At 39.3% G+C, this 15,054-nt stretch overlaps 1 protein-coding gene across 5 annotated transcripts in view; it reads right to left on the reverse strand.

The window, feature by feature from the left end:
• tmc5 (transmembrane channel like 5) overlaps positions 1 to 15,054 on the reverse strand; it is a 53,440-nt gene that overhangs the window by 7,195 nt on the left and 31,191 nt on the right. For all 5 annotated transcript variants that reach the window (XM_062964718.1, XM_062964716.1, XM_062964717.1 and 2 more), the window contains 9 exons: positions 13,416 to 13,571; positions 11,329 to 11,495; positions 10,918 to 10,996; positions 8,523 to 8,620; positions 7,318 to 7,413; positions 6,177 to 6,252; positions 4,412 to 4,545; positions 3,037 to 3,210; positions 1,657 to 1,735 (listed from right to left, as the gene is read on the reverse strand). In XM_062964718.1, the coding sequence (XP_062820788.1) occupies positions 1,657 to 1,735; positions 3,037 to 3,210; positions 4,412 to 4,545; positions 6,177 to 6,252; positions 7,318 to 7,413; positions 8,523 to 8,620; positions 10,918 to 10,996; positions 11,329 to 11,495; positions 13,416 to 13,571 (1,059 nt within the window). The remainder of the gene's footprint in view (positions 1 to 1,656; positions 1,736 to 3,036; positions 3,211 to 4,411; positions 4,546 to 6,176; positions 6,253 to 7,317; positions 7,414 to 8,522; positions 8,621 to 10,917; positions 10,997 to 11,328; positions 11,496 to 13,415; positions 13,572 to 15,054) is intronic.

Here is a 15,054-nt window from a genome sequence, read left to right on the forward strand (position 1 = left end):
TATGCGTATTTTATGAATGTTTTAATGTAACTTAATTTTAAATTGAATTGAAAAGTTATTGTAATTTTTATACATGTGTTTCGTATTTGTAAGCAGCCCTGAGTCCTCTTATTGGGTGAGAAGGGCAGGATAGAAATACTGTAATTAATAAAATAAATAAATAAATCTCTGCAAAAATCACCTTCCAAGGAAAATGGCTTAAGAAGGGAGTGGAAGACGAGAGCAGCTGGTTCCCTTCTCCAAATGTTCTCATCATCTAGAACAGGCAGGGGCAAAATTGTTAATGTGGGATTTGTGTATTGATAGTGTTTAAATGCAATTCGTGTCTTGGTTTGTATTGCATACTGATTGCATTATCCAGAGTGTAACATAGTCTGTAAAGAGTTAATTACTGAGAAGCTGTGATGACCTTGATGTGTGGCTGGAACTGGGGAGTGTCCAGACACAAGTGTGTGTGCATTGCTGATTGCATCAGATCTGTTCAGTTCTGTTCTGTCTGCCTAGGTGTTAAGTCCTGTGTCTATTGTCTGCAAGTCTGTCTGTCTTGATTATTACTGCTTTCAGTAAAACTTGTATATAGTTTTACCATCGTCTCTGATGTCTCTTCGTTCTACATTCCTCTAACTCCATCCAACTGCTGCTGCGCTGCGTAAATTACTCTGACAATTGGTTATGGGCCCAGACTAACCAGACTGATCATTTCCTAGACTGGACCAGAGCACAGACTGGACCAGAGTTCTGGAGTTTGGAGTGGAGAAAAAGTTGGAGCTGTAACTGTGACCAGAGACGAGACCCGCTGTTTTGGTGAGCCTGCTTGAATGTGAATCTGGTGTGTCTTCGGAGGAAGATTGATTCCTGTAGAAGCAGAGCTGCGCAGCGGGGCGTGCTGGAGCCTGACTGATTGATGGCCAGAAGTGAGAAGTGTGGAGTCATAAATCTTGAAGCTTGAGGAATGTTAGGAATTGTGGGAGTTAAAGTCCAAAACACCTGGATGACTGAAGTTTGCCCCTGCCTGATCTAGAAGTCCCTTTTTCTAGAACATTCATCCGGCGTCTCCTGGAACTTAAGCCCATACGATGGGTCTTCCAGAGAACACAAAAGAACAAGCCATGGCCTCAAAAAATCTACTTACTAGACATGTCCAAAAAATCGTTTTGAATCGTATATCGGAATTATTTTGGATTGTTCTCGCTTTTTGATACGCATTCCGAGACATTGTCTCACAGCGCAACCGGCAATGTAATTCGAACCATTGTTGGCCCATTCTCTAATTGTCTCTTAATGTTTCGTTAATTTTTCCTCCCCCCAAAATTTTTAAAAATATATTTTAAAAAATATTTTAAAAATTATTTTGTTTCTGCAACCTACCTTGAATGGGAGCTTATTTGCAAATTTGATGAGGATAGCTCAAGAAATGAGGGCGGGAGAGCCTGTAAAAGTCCCCCCCCCCTCAGGTTCCTTTTTTTTTTTTTGGCGATTGCGCATGCGCGTCCATCATTTTAGAAACATTTAGAATCACTACAAATTTCCGGAAATATCCGAAATTTTTGGGTGAAAAAATCGGAAATACTTTCTATATCGAAGCGCCAGCGCCCCCTACTTTAGAGACGAGAATTGAAACACTTTTCCCATCGATCGGACATGCCTACTACTTACGTTGACAATCTGCTCTTTCAGTAGTTTAACCATTATTTTCCGTCCGTCTATAATTTGCCAGTAGAGGTATGCGATAATCCTAAATCAGAATGGGAAAAGTCAGCATTTTACAGGGAAGCAAAACATGTCCCACTTCTAATCATCTGCTTCATTTTATAAAGTGACTTGAAGGTTGGGCTGCTGACCTGAAAGCTGCCAGGTTCGAATCCCACTCGGGGAGAGCGGGGATGAGCTCCCTCTCTCAGCTCCTCTTCTGGAGAAGAGGAATCCCTAACAACATCTCACCACATTAAAACAGTAGATGTGACTCTTTTTTCCCACTTCTAATAATATTTTTATTGTTATTACTGAGAAAATTACAATTATATAAACATATTCTATACATTTCCTCCGCTTTTATTTACACTCACCCCTGTGCTCCCCTTCCCCAGAGCCATCTCTTCTTCTGTAATCCCACCAAAAGTTCAATTCTTCCTTTGGAGGTAAATTCTCATCTTCTCTTTCCAATAATTTTCTCCAAATACTTTCAAAATCATTTTTTCCCCATAATCCCTTCTTTACTTTTAAATTTGATGTTAGCTTGTCATTCAGTGCCATTCGCCAAACTTCTTTATACCAGTCATTAATTTGTATTTTCATTTCTCCTTTCCAATATTTTGCAATTAGTAATCTAGCTGCTGTTAATAGCATTATTAAATTTTTTCCCTCTTATCTTTCTCATCCTCTTTTTTAATTAAAAGTAATATATCCACTGGATTCCTTCTAATTTTTATATTCATAATATTTTCTATTTCCCTGATGACCAATTCCCAAAAACCTTTTACATGTTTACAATCCCACCACATATGCATGTAGGTTCCAATTTCCTGGCACCCTCGCCAGCATTTTTCATTATTATTCTTATTCATAATATTTAACCTTCTTGGTGTTAAATGCCTCTTCCAAATTAGTTTGTAATAATTTTCTAGATGTGACTCTTAATGAGACATGCCACATTATCACAGGATGTCTATGGCCTACACTGCTGTAGAAATTACACTGATTAGCTGGTATTGCACCACCTGACGTCCATTGGGAAGTAACAGCAAATAATGAAAGGACCAAGGCAGTGACATCTCCAGCCCATCCTCTGTTTAGATATCAACCAGTAAGCAACACCTTAAATCAAGAAATAGCTTCCTGTGATCAACAAATATACTCGCAGGAACACTTCAGCAAGCGAGAGTCCAAATGTGGCAGGCTAAAACCTGGAACTGAGACCGGATGGCAAACTCCCTCCTGTGCACATAGAAGACTGGATGACTTTGCACTGAACAGACTGCACTCTGGCACCACGAGATGCAGAGCTAACCTTAAGAAATGGGGCCCAATGGCACTCACAGCATTATGACTGAGAGGATGAAGAAGAAGTGCACACTTTCGATTAAATTGTGATAAATCCAAACCACCCAAGCGGAGCCTGGATAACCGGAGAGTTTGGCCACCCAGCCAGAGATGGCCTCATAGATGGTCGGGAGGCCTCGGAAAGGGCCACACGTCTCGGAAGGCTTCCGCCTGGGAAAAGAACAGAAAACGCTATTTCAATATTTTTTAATGATTAATGTATTGATTTTTTTATCAGAAGGGATAACAATAATATTCGTGGTTGTAAAGATGTTTATAATGCGGCCACCAGATGTAAAGGGGATTATCCACGCTTGCCACCACTATGGGAAGATATAGCCACTAGCTACTTAGACAGGAGACCTTTTAATTTTTGTTTTTCTTCTTTCTTCTTGTTTGTTTTTGATGGTAATATATATATATCACAGAAGCTAAAATGTTTAAAAGAACAATAACACGTTTATTCTGGCACAAAGCTTAATGGTTACAGTAACTTTCTCTTTAGAGGCACTTTGGTTAACAGTTGCAAGGCTAGAATGAGGTGTTTCAGACTTCTTAAAATGTCACTTCTTTCTTTACTGCTCTAAACTGCAGTCACCCTATGAATTACAATCACAGATTATCTGTTCCTCATCAGGAGACAGACTACTTTAAAATAAGTCACCAAACTTGTTTTAAATTGACTCAAAAATAAGCATTTGAGTCTCCCTGATCCCTTCAACTGAGGGTCAGTCTTCACTGTACCTCATCAGGGCACAGACTAACTTAAAATAAGTCATCAAACTTATTTTAAATTAACTCAAAAATAAGCATTTGAGTCTCCCTGATCCCTTCAACTGAGGGTCAGTCTTTACTGTACCTCATAAGGGCACAGATTCACTTAAAATAAGTCCCCAAACCTATTTTAAATTGACTCAAAGATAAGCATTTGAGTCTCCCTGATCCCTTCACCTGAGGGTCAGTCTTCACTGTACCTCATTAGGGCACAGACTAACTGCTTCTTTCTCAAACCTGCACTTCTCCACCAAAACGGCAGTTGGCTCCACCCAGTTCTCCCTGGCAACCAACTCATGAGTGCAGAGTAACTGAAATATTGACCCTTTAAAAACGCAATTAAACATGACATCTGTAAACTAAAAATTTCACACTTCGTTACAGTAGTGCAATATTATCATTGTTTAATTACAAATCAGAAATGGGGAACACATTCTTCTGAGGCTGGAATCATCGAGTGGCCACCCAGTCCAACCCCATCCTGCCAGGCAGGAAAAACACAACTGCTAGACGGCAACTCCCATTATGCTTCATGGTTGTGTTTGCACGCGCTCAAACAAAAGGCCCCGAAGTGAGTGAGCAACCGATTTGCTGTTACCTCCAGACGGCGATGGCAACAACGGCAAGGACTCCAGCGAAGGAGGGGAAGAAGAGGAGGAAGACAAAGATGGTGTTCATCTGGGAGGCTCTCCAAGCTTTGCGGGGCGGCTGGCAGTTCATCATCAGGCTGACCTTTCAGGACAAAGGAAGGAAAGCACAGCCATGTCGGTGTTGGAGTGTTGTATTGTATAGTCTTGACATTTTGCTTATGGTTTAAAGCAAACTGATTGTGTTTGTGTAATGCAGCCTTCCAGTAGTGTAAGAGTTAAATGCATAGAGTAGAGAGTTATTGCTAGAGGGAAACAGTGTGCAGTTTCCGGATACGTAACAGGACATTCGTCACTGCTCTGGAATGTGAGTGGCCGACAGTTGAGAGATTTTTTTGTGTGTGTCAGGAGCAACCGGAGTTGCTTCTGGAGTGAGAGAATTGGCTGTCTGCAAGGACGTTGCCCAGGGGACATTGCCCGGATGTTTTGATGTTTTTACCACCCTTGTGGGAGGCTTCTCTCATGTCCCCGCGTGGAGCTGGAGCTGATAGAAGGAGCTCATCCGCGCTCTCCCCGGGTGGGATTCGAACCTGGCAGCCTTCAGGTCAGCAACCCAACCTTCAAGTCACAAGGCTTTTATCCCCTAGGCCATCGGAGGCTCCAGTTGAGAGATAGCAAGCTTCACTGGTGGCCATCAATCTCGTCGGATGCTTAGATGTTACGCTCCGGCAAAGCTATGTAAATATTGTAATTCCTTGAATAAATTTATTTATTTATTTATTAGCGACATTTATATCCCGCCCTTCTCACCCCGAAGGGGACTCAGGGCGGCTTACAATTATATGTACATACACTATATTATATTATTAGCATAGCACAATATAAGCATTATATACGAGGGCTATCCAGAAAGTAGATTACGTTTTGGAATTAAAAATGAACAAATTATAGTAGAAAACATTTACCATATGCAGTTGAAAGCCACACCCAAATACCACTTCTCAACACAGTCGCCATTCAAATCTAGGCACTTATCATAGCGATGAATGAGCTTGGCAACTCCCTCCCCACAAAACTTTGCCGCTTGCAGAGGATATATATATATGTGTGTGTGTGTGTGTGTGTGTATACTAGCTGTGCCCGGCCACGCGTTGCTGTGGCGAAGTATGGTGGTATGGGAAATAAAGTATTGAGGAATTGGTGGTAGTTCAGGTAAAGGTTTTACCTTACATTAAGTCCATTATAAATGGGTTATATAGCTGTGTGGAAGGGCTTTGAGTCTACACTGCCATATAATCCAGTTCAAATCAGATAATCTGTATTTTATAGGCAGTGTGGAAGAGGCCTAAGTGAGGCTTAACTCTGCCTGTCCCCTGGGCTGAGTGGGTTGCTAGGAGACCAAGTGGGCGGAGCTTAGCCCTCTAACTGGCAGCAATTGGATAAAAACAAATATTCCTCTCCCTCTAATTAGGACTTTATTTTTCTTTTCTTTTTGTTGTATGAACGTAGAGGCATGGATGAGGGGTTGTGCTGCCAAGTTTAGTGTTTCTGGGATGTGTAGTTTTGTTGTTTTGTCCTAGGCCGAAATTTCATTACCCTTTTATATATATAGATATATATGGATACAGATATACAGGTGCAAGTATAGGATTTGCAAAGACCTGCAAACATATGAGGGGAAAATTCATATATAAAATTATGAATTTAGATAGATAGATATCTATAGATAGGTAGCTACAGATGTATAAGTACATAGAGATTACAAATATTGCCTACCTTCTTCACACAAAAGAGGATGAAAAAGGATATCATCTGAATTGCTGGGAGCAACGGCGAGAAGAAAATGCCAATCCTATTGGGAAGAAAAGGGCAAGAAGACCTCAGGCCAATTCCCATTGGTCCGGCATTTGTTTTTAATAGAATATGCAAATAAATAAACTTGAAGAACAGCTTTCAAAAATTAATCAGTTATCGCTATAGTTCCAAGGCCCTCGAGGTACTGTAGTTTAGCCCTGTGAAATCTGTTAAATCTGGTCAATAGAAAGGTTGACGATGGGGCTTGCATATGGGAGTTGTAGTTCACCCACACCCACGGAACCCAGCTGATGTTGGATCTTGACTACACTTGGAACACAGGCAATCTGAGCTGATAATCTGGATTATATAGCAGGGTAGAAGGGACCTCAACTGGACTCTGACAAAGGGGTTTTTGAAATAGTATTATTAACTGGGTAGCAGGCCCTGATAGTTTCCTGTCTGGAATTCCCCCGTTTTCTGAGTGTTGCTCTTTATTTACTGTTCTGATTTTAGAATTTTTTAAAATCAGGACAGTAAATAAAGAGCAACACTCAGAAAACAGGGGAATTCCAGACAGGAAACAATCAGGGCCAACTAACACCTCCCAACCAAGGATTCCCCCAGACAGGAAACAGACAGGATTGAAGCTGGAAGGCTATTCAATGTCAATTAAGGTGGTCAGTTGCAACATTTACACTTGCCTCAAGCAGACAAGTGTTTTTTCTTCCTCCCTGGACATCATTCCACAGATATATATGTAAATAATAATAATAATTATTATTATTATTATTTATATACTGCTCTATCTCCTCGAGAGGACTCAGGGAAGTTTCCAACATGTCAAAACATAATACAACAACTTGAACACAGCAAACATAATAAAACAACATCATAACAAGGCTAAAACAGTTCAGTTAAAATAGACATAGTTAAAGTTACTTGCCTTGTTTCCAACAGACCTCACAACCTCTGAGGACGCCTGCCATAGATGTGGGCAAAACGTCAGGAGAGAATGCTTCGGAACATGGCCATACAGCCCGGAAAATTCACAGCAACCCTGTGATTCCGGCCACGAAAGGCTTCGACAACACAATATTATTAACGTGTCATTTTAACTCACCATGTTAAAGTCTGGGAATAGATCAAATCCAAAACATTCCGAGCAATATCGAATTCAGGCACGCCAAGTTTTTTGCAGCATTTAGTCCCGATGATTCTAAAAATGACACAGAATGACATTAAATTGCATTTTTTTTTCCGCCAGAACTAAAAAAAGGATGTGAATGTTAACTTATTTCATGTATAAACCCACCTTGCTCACAACTGAGAACCCAAAAAGTTAAAATACCCTAAAATACATCCAGGTTCTGCAAGTACCACTGCCTGGCAGCAACTCTTTGGGCAGAGCCAGCATTTCTGAAGAGTTCATTCATAATCATCACCATCACCATTTATTTCATGATTTTTAATAGTTTCATGATTATTTTGTAAATATGTTTTGTGAATATTTTCGTGATTATTTTTGTATTATTATTGTTGTTGTGAATTTATTTTGTGAATATTTTTGAAGTATTTTTGTCTATATATTTTATGCAGATATTTTTCTGATTATTTTGTAAATATTTTTGTATTTCCATATTTTCATGAATATTTTCGTGATTATTTTTGTATTATTATTATTATTGTTGTGAATTTATTTTGTGAATATTTTTGCAAGTATTTTTGTCTATATATTTTATGCAGATATTTTTCTGATTATTTTGTAAATATTTTTGTGAATATTTTTGCGATTATTTTTGTATTGTTATTATTATTTTTGTGAATTTATTGTGTGAATATTTTACGAGTATTTTGTCTATATATTTTATGCAGATATTTTTGTGATTATTTTGTAAATATTTTTGTGAATACTTTCATATTTTTGTGAATATTTTTGTGAATTTATTTCATGAGTATATTTGTGAATAGTTTCATGATCATTTTTGTGAATATTTTCGTGATATTTTTGTGAGTATTTTCATGATTATTTATGCGAATAGTTTCATGATTATTTTGGTGAATATTTTCATAATATATTTGTAAACAATTTCATGATTATTTTTTCTGAATTTATTTCATTATTTTATGAATATGTTTGTGATTATTTTTTTGAATATTTTTGAGAATATTTTCACGATTTTTTTAGTATATTTTATTATTATTTTAATTTGAAACCCATTCATTCCTAGAAAAGTATTATAAAGTGGGGTATAAATGAATATAATAATAGGGAAAACCTATATAAGCACTGAAGTATGACACTGGCGCAGAGAAGGGAACACATACCGTCGGAGAAATTCGCCGAAGAAGGAGCCCAGGAGGCAACAGATGAAGTCGGTCACAAGCAGCCTGTATATGTCCTGGCCAACCAAGGTTTCCCAGCACTAGGAAGATGTGGAAAGGAATAAATAAGCAATGAGAAAAAGAACATCTCTCCCTCACGCTGAGTAAAGGGGAACCTTAAGACACCAGATCATGATATGAATAAACATAACAGTTTAAATAATAAATGTTATTTATTTACTTTCATTAACAAAATGTTTAGAATACTTTTTGACTTGACGTGCTTCTACATATTTCTAATACTCCGACTTGATGTGGATTTTTATGCTCTACCAATAACCCTCTGCTTACTTTCAAGCCTAATCTTAAACTGAACAGAAATTCCCAATCAACTCACATTCTAATTGTCATTCCCAGAGTTCTAAAGCTAGGGCTTCTTACCCCTCCCCTTCTCTTAAAGATAGGTAAAGGTTAAGGTTTCCCCTGACGTTAAGTCCAGTCGTGTCCAACTCTGGAGGTTGGTGCTCATCTCCATTTCTAAGCTGAAGAGCCGGCGTTGTCCATAGACACCTCCAAGGTCATGTGGCCAAAGGCATGACTGCATGGAGCACCGTTACCTTCCCGCCGGAGCAGTACCTATTGATCTACTCACATTTGCATGTTTTCGAACTGCTAGGTTGGCAGGAGCTGGAGCTAACAGCGGGCGCTCAAGCCGCTCCCAGGGTTTTGAACCTGGGACCTTTTGTCTGCAAGTTCAGCAGCTCAGCGCTTTAAAACACTGTGCCACCAGGCTCTAAATAATAATAATAATAATAATAATAATAATAATAATAATACTTTATTTATGCCCCGCCACCATCTCCCCGTGGGGACTCGGGGCAGCTTACATGGGGCAGAGGCCCAAACAACATAAGGACATAAACAATAAAAGCAACATAATACAATCACAATATAAAACAGATAAAACAATAATGCAATATATCAATTAAAACAACAATACAGGATAAAAAATTACATTAAAAACACATAAAAGGTAAGACCGTAATAAATACAGGATAGATAAATGACATATTCTGCCTTTGGAGGCAGCATATTAGTAGCATAACTAACTTCATTTTAACGTAGAAGAACTGTTTAACAACAACAACAACAACAACAAAACAGGACATTGAACCAAGCCAACGCTAGATCTGGACCAAACATGGCACATATAGCCAATGTGCCCAACTGTGCATACAGGCAGAGAATGAGGAATGACTGCCTTTTTCAAATGGTAGTTGTTGTTTACCTGGGTACCAAGCCCCGCATTGCCACGAAAATATGACATGCAGATTTAATAAATGTGGATTTGATAGGTGTGGGTATGAATGAGCTGAATGAAAAATAAATGAATAATAATAATAATAATAATAATAATTCTGAAGACACAATTCAATAATATTAAGGCCTGCAATGACTAACTACTGAACTGCTGAACTGTGATAAGGACTGTGACAGTGTCAAGAGAAATGTTTACATCCGTCAACACTTGCTGAGTTGATGAACCTTTGGGGGAAAACAATGTGTTTACACTAATCAGAGACAACGGCTCTTTCAAGGTAAGGAAATGTTTACAAGGTTCCTTATGTTAAGAAGGAAATCAACACAAGGCTTGCGTTATCAACACCAATCAAGAAGAGTCAACATCTGCCCGGAAACTGAGATGGAATCAACATGTTTCAGGGACAACATCAGTTATATATATATATATATAAAAGTAGAATGGCATTGCTCCACCAGGCAAAACAACAAAACTAAAGGCCCCCCAACCTAGAAAATTTATTTATTTACAGCATTTATATTCCGCCCTTCTCACCCCGAAGGGGACTCAGGGCGGATCACATTACACATATAGGCAAACATTCAATGCCTTTTAACATAGAACAAAGACAAGACAAACATAGGCTCCGAGCGGGCCTCGAACTCATGACCTCCTGGTCAGAGTGATTCATTGCAGTGATTCATTGCAGCTGCTCTCCAGCCTGCGCCACAGCCCGAGCCCATTGACAACACAACCCCTCATCCACATCTCTGCATTCTTACAAACAAACTTCACATCCCTAGTTGAAAATGGCCAGGCTTTGAAGCAGCGAGGCTATTCATTGCAATTCCAATTGGCTACAGCAACGCGTGGCAGGGCACAGCTAGTTGCTATATAAGAGATCTTATTCGAAAAATTCTGACAGACAGCAATGCTGTTCACCCGCCATGCTCTATGGAGATAGAAACTGCAATAAAAAGAATCTTTGTTTTCAAAAGTATTCATGACACTAGGGCCGCATCATGTCCAGGGAATCAAACAGTAACTCCTGGGCTTTGTGCTTTTTTTTGATGGGATGTTTGGCTATTCCGATCTTACCTTTGCATCGGACAGGGCCACTTTGTTAAGCCAGTAGTTGCAGAGGATCCCAATGAGAGAGACTTTCAGAAGGATGTTCCTGCAAAGAGGGAGAGGCGAGCATGAGAATCTGAGCCGCACAACACTGTAAATGTAATAATAACAATAATAATAGAGAAAAATAATAAATGTACCATATATTCTCGAGTATAAGCTGACCCAAATATAAGCCAACCAGGACCCTCACCCGAGTATAAGCCGAGAGGGCTTTTTCAGTCTTAAAAAAAGGGCTGAAAAACTAGGCTTATACTTGAGTATATACAGTATTTGAATGCACACTGGAAAGGTCATGTTTTTAGGGCGAACAAAACAGAAGCAGATGATGCTTCTAGTGTATTGCAATGAAGGTAAAACAGCTGGGAGGAGCCATACCTGATGATGGAGGTGTAGATCTGGTGCCGGGGATGAGCGAAGCTCTCCGCAAAGCCAAAAAGCGAGAACAAGAAGGGCACCAAGTGGTTGATCAGGCTCACGGCGATTGGCAGCACCAGCGTTGCGGCTTCGCTTTCCAGGTCGGTTTTCTTCTCGTCTAGAAGGAACTTCAAGGGCAGAGATCCAGATCAACATTGTTTTCAACTACAGTAGAGTCTCACTTATCCAACACTCGCTTATCCAACATAATAATAAAACAAAAACAGTACATATCATCAATTAAAACTATAAAAATACATCATTAAAATACATTATATCATATAAAACATATGTAAATTATATGTATACTAGCTGTACTTGTCCACGCGTTGCTGTGGCGAAGTCTGGTGGTATGGGAAATAAAGTATTGGGGAATTGGTGGTAGTTAAGGTCAAGGGTAAAGGTTTTCCCCGGACATTAAGTCCATTATAAATGGGTTACATAGCTGTGTGGAAGGGCCTTGAGTCTACACTGCTATATAATCCAGTGCAAATCAGATAATCTGTGAAAGAGGCCTAAGTGAGGCCTAACTCGGCCTGTCCCCTGGGCTGAGTGGGTTGCTAGGAGACCAAGTGGGCAGAGATGAGTCCTCTAACTGGCAGCAATTGGATAAAAATTATTCCTTTCCCTCTAATTAGGACTTTATTTTTCTTTTTGTTGTATCAACCTAGAGGCGTGGATGATAGGTTGTGTTGTCAAATTTCGAGGTTGGGGGGCCTGTAGTTTTGTTGTTTTGTTGGTCGCCGTGATGCCATCACTCTTTTATATATATAGATGTAAATATACTGTATTTTCTGCCGTATAAGACTATTTTTTAACCCATGGGTCATCTTATATGCCGGGCATCATCTTATAGGACGGGTGCTGAAACTTCTGAGCTGGACTGGAGAATCTGCAGTCGGCGCATCTGGTGGGAGGAGCTTGAAAACAGCTGTGGCCGCATCCCTGCCGTATGCGGTGACGGTATGAAAGCAGCAAGGGCGGCACGTTACAAATACAGTAGAAGAAAATCCACTCACCGGGATTCGTGGAAAGAAGTGTAATATGATATAATACTAATAATGCAATATAATAATATTAATTATATATTATATTTCACATGCAATATTACGAATAATATTACAATATATTGATACAGTACAATATAGTAATTTTTTTACCAGTATTGTACTATGCTAATAATATAATATTGTATGTAAATTTAATTTGTAAGCCGCTCTGAGTCCCCTTCGGGGTGAGAAGGGCGGCATATAAATATAGCAAATAAATAAATAAATAAATAAATAAGTGACTTAACGTGGTCCTGATGATGAGGTGAAAGGGCGCCTCACCGGGAAGGTGTAAGTCAAGGGTGGAGCAAGCATCCGAGATGCCCGGGGTATGGAAATATGCCTCTTTCACTCATCCGGCCTGCCATTGTATCAGAGGAGGTATGGTAATAGGATACAAGGGCGGGCCAGATAGGTCAAAGAGGCATGTTTGCTCTGATAGTCAACAACAACAACTCTTTATTGTTTAGTCAATTTTGACCATATCAAAACATGTGAAACATACAAAACATACACACTTACCCATACATACAGTAAAACCATGTAAAACCATGTATAGATACAAAGCATCCCGGCCTGCTGGCCTACCAACCCACTCCTAGGTAGTTGTGCAAATACAGAATAAAAAGACTAAAATTAAAATTAATTATTCCCTTAAGGTAAGGTTTAAGCCGGGGCAAGGGTAAGTAAAACTAGTGGCTTGTCCATAGTAAATTTTAAATTTGGATTTTGTTATTGGCATTAATATCACAGCTCTCCGCTTCCACCTTCTCGCGGATGCGCTCTGATAGTCTTTTTATTTGGTGTGTGTTGGAAGAGGGGTAGTCTTATACAGCGAGTATATCTCAAACTCTATATTTTAACTGGAAAAGTTGGGGGTTGTCTTATACGCCCAGTCGTTTTATACGCCAGGAAAATATGGTATATGTACATGTGTGTAGATAGATAGCTAGATTGATAGAGAGAGAGAGAGAATAATATAGCACCACTGGGCCTTACCTGTAAATTGACAAGAGAGATGTGGTAAATGCCAGCACATGAACCGATGGCGGCACCCAACGAAAGAGCCCAGGCCGCGACATGGACTGCGATGCGAGAAAGCCTCTGACTGAAAGGAAGCTTCAGCACCCCAGCGTTTACTTCTGACAAGGTCTCCTGCAACCAAAGCCATCAATGATTCAGAGAAGGGTGTGGACCTTGGGAAACTATAACGCCCAGGAGGACTCCATGGCATGGAGCCATGGCATTTAAAATGGGATAAAAGAGCTTCTTGGCAGAGGGATGGACTGGATGGCCCACAAGGTCTCTTCCAACTCTATGATTCTAGGACTCCCAGGACTGCACAGCATGGAGATGTGGCATAATAATAATAATAATAATAATAATAATAATAATAATAATAATAATGCAGACTGTGCAAGGAAGCTGACGAAACCATTGATCATCTCCTCAGCTGCTGTAAGAAAATTGCACAGACAGACTACAAACAGAGGCACAACTGTGTGGCCCAAATGATCCATTGGAACTTATGCATCAAGTTCCACCTGCCAGCAGCAAAGAACTGGTGGGATCACAAACCAGCAAAGGTCATGGAAAATGAGCACGCAAAGATACTGTGGGACTTCCGAATCCAGACTGACAAAGTTCTGGAACACAACACACCAGACATCACAGTTGTGGAAAAGAACAAGGTTTGGATAATTGATGTCGCCATCCCAGGTGACAGTCGCATTGATGAAAAACAACAGGAAAAACTCAGCCGCTATCAGGACCTCAAGATTGAACTTCAAAGACTCTGGCAGAAAGCAGTGCAGGTGGTCCCGGTGGTGATGGGCACATTGGGTGCCGTGCCAAAAGATCTCAGCCGGCATTTGGAAACAATAGACATTGACAAAATTACGATCTGCCAACTGCAAAAGGCCACCCTGCTGGGATCTGCACGCATCATCCGAAAATACATCACACAGTCCTAGACACTTGGGAAGTGTTCGACTTGTGGTTTTGTGAAACGAAATCCAGCATGTCTATCTTGTTTGCTGTGTCATACAACATCGTTGTGTCAATAATAATAATAATAATAATAATAATGGCTTTTAAAATGGGTCCCTACTGCATCATCCGAAAATACATCACACAGTCCTAGACACTTGAGAAGTGTTCGACTTGTGATTTTGTGAAATCCAGCATATCTATCTTGTTTGCTGTGTCATAATAAAATAATAATAATAATAATAATAATAATTAATTTAATTTATATTTATTTAATATAGATATAAATTAAATGAATAATAATAATAATAATAATAATAATAATAATAATAATAATAATAATAATAATGGCATTTAAAATGGGTCCCTACTGCATTTATTCTCCAGTGACGATGCACCCAGAGAAGGGTATGGACCTTGGGAAACTATAACTCCCAGGACTGCACAATATGTAAACATGGCATAATAATAATAATAAAAATAATAATAATAATTTATTTAATTTATATTTATTTAATTTATATATAAATTAAATGAATAATAATAATAATAATAATAATAATAATAATGGCATTTAAAATGGGTCCCTACTGCATTTATTCTCCAGTGACTATGCACCCAGAGAAGGGTAGGGACCTTGGGAAGCTAT

This window comes from Anolis carolinensis, unplaced genomic scaffold, assembly GCF_035594765.1.
Source record: "Anolis carolinensis isolate JA03-04 unplaced genomic scaffold, rAnoCar3.1.pri scaffold_13, whole genome shotgun sequence".
Classification (NCBI taxonomy): domain Eukaryota; kingdom Metazoa; phylum Chordata; class Lepidosauria; order Squamata; family Dactyloidae; genus Anolis; species Anolis carolinensis.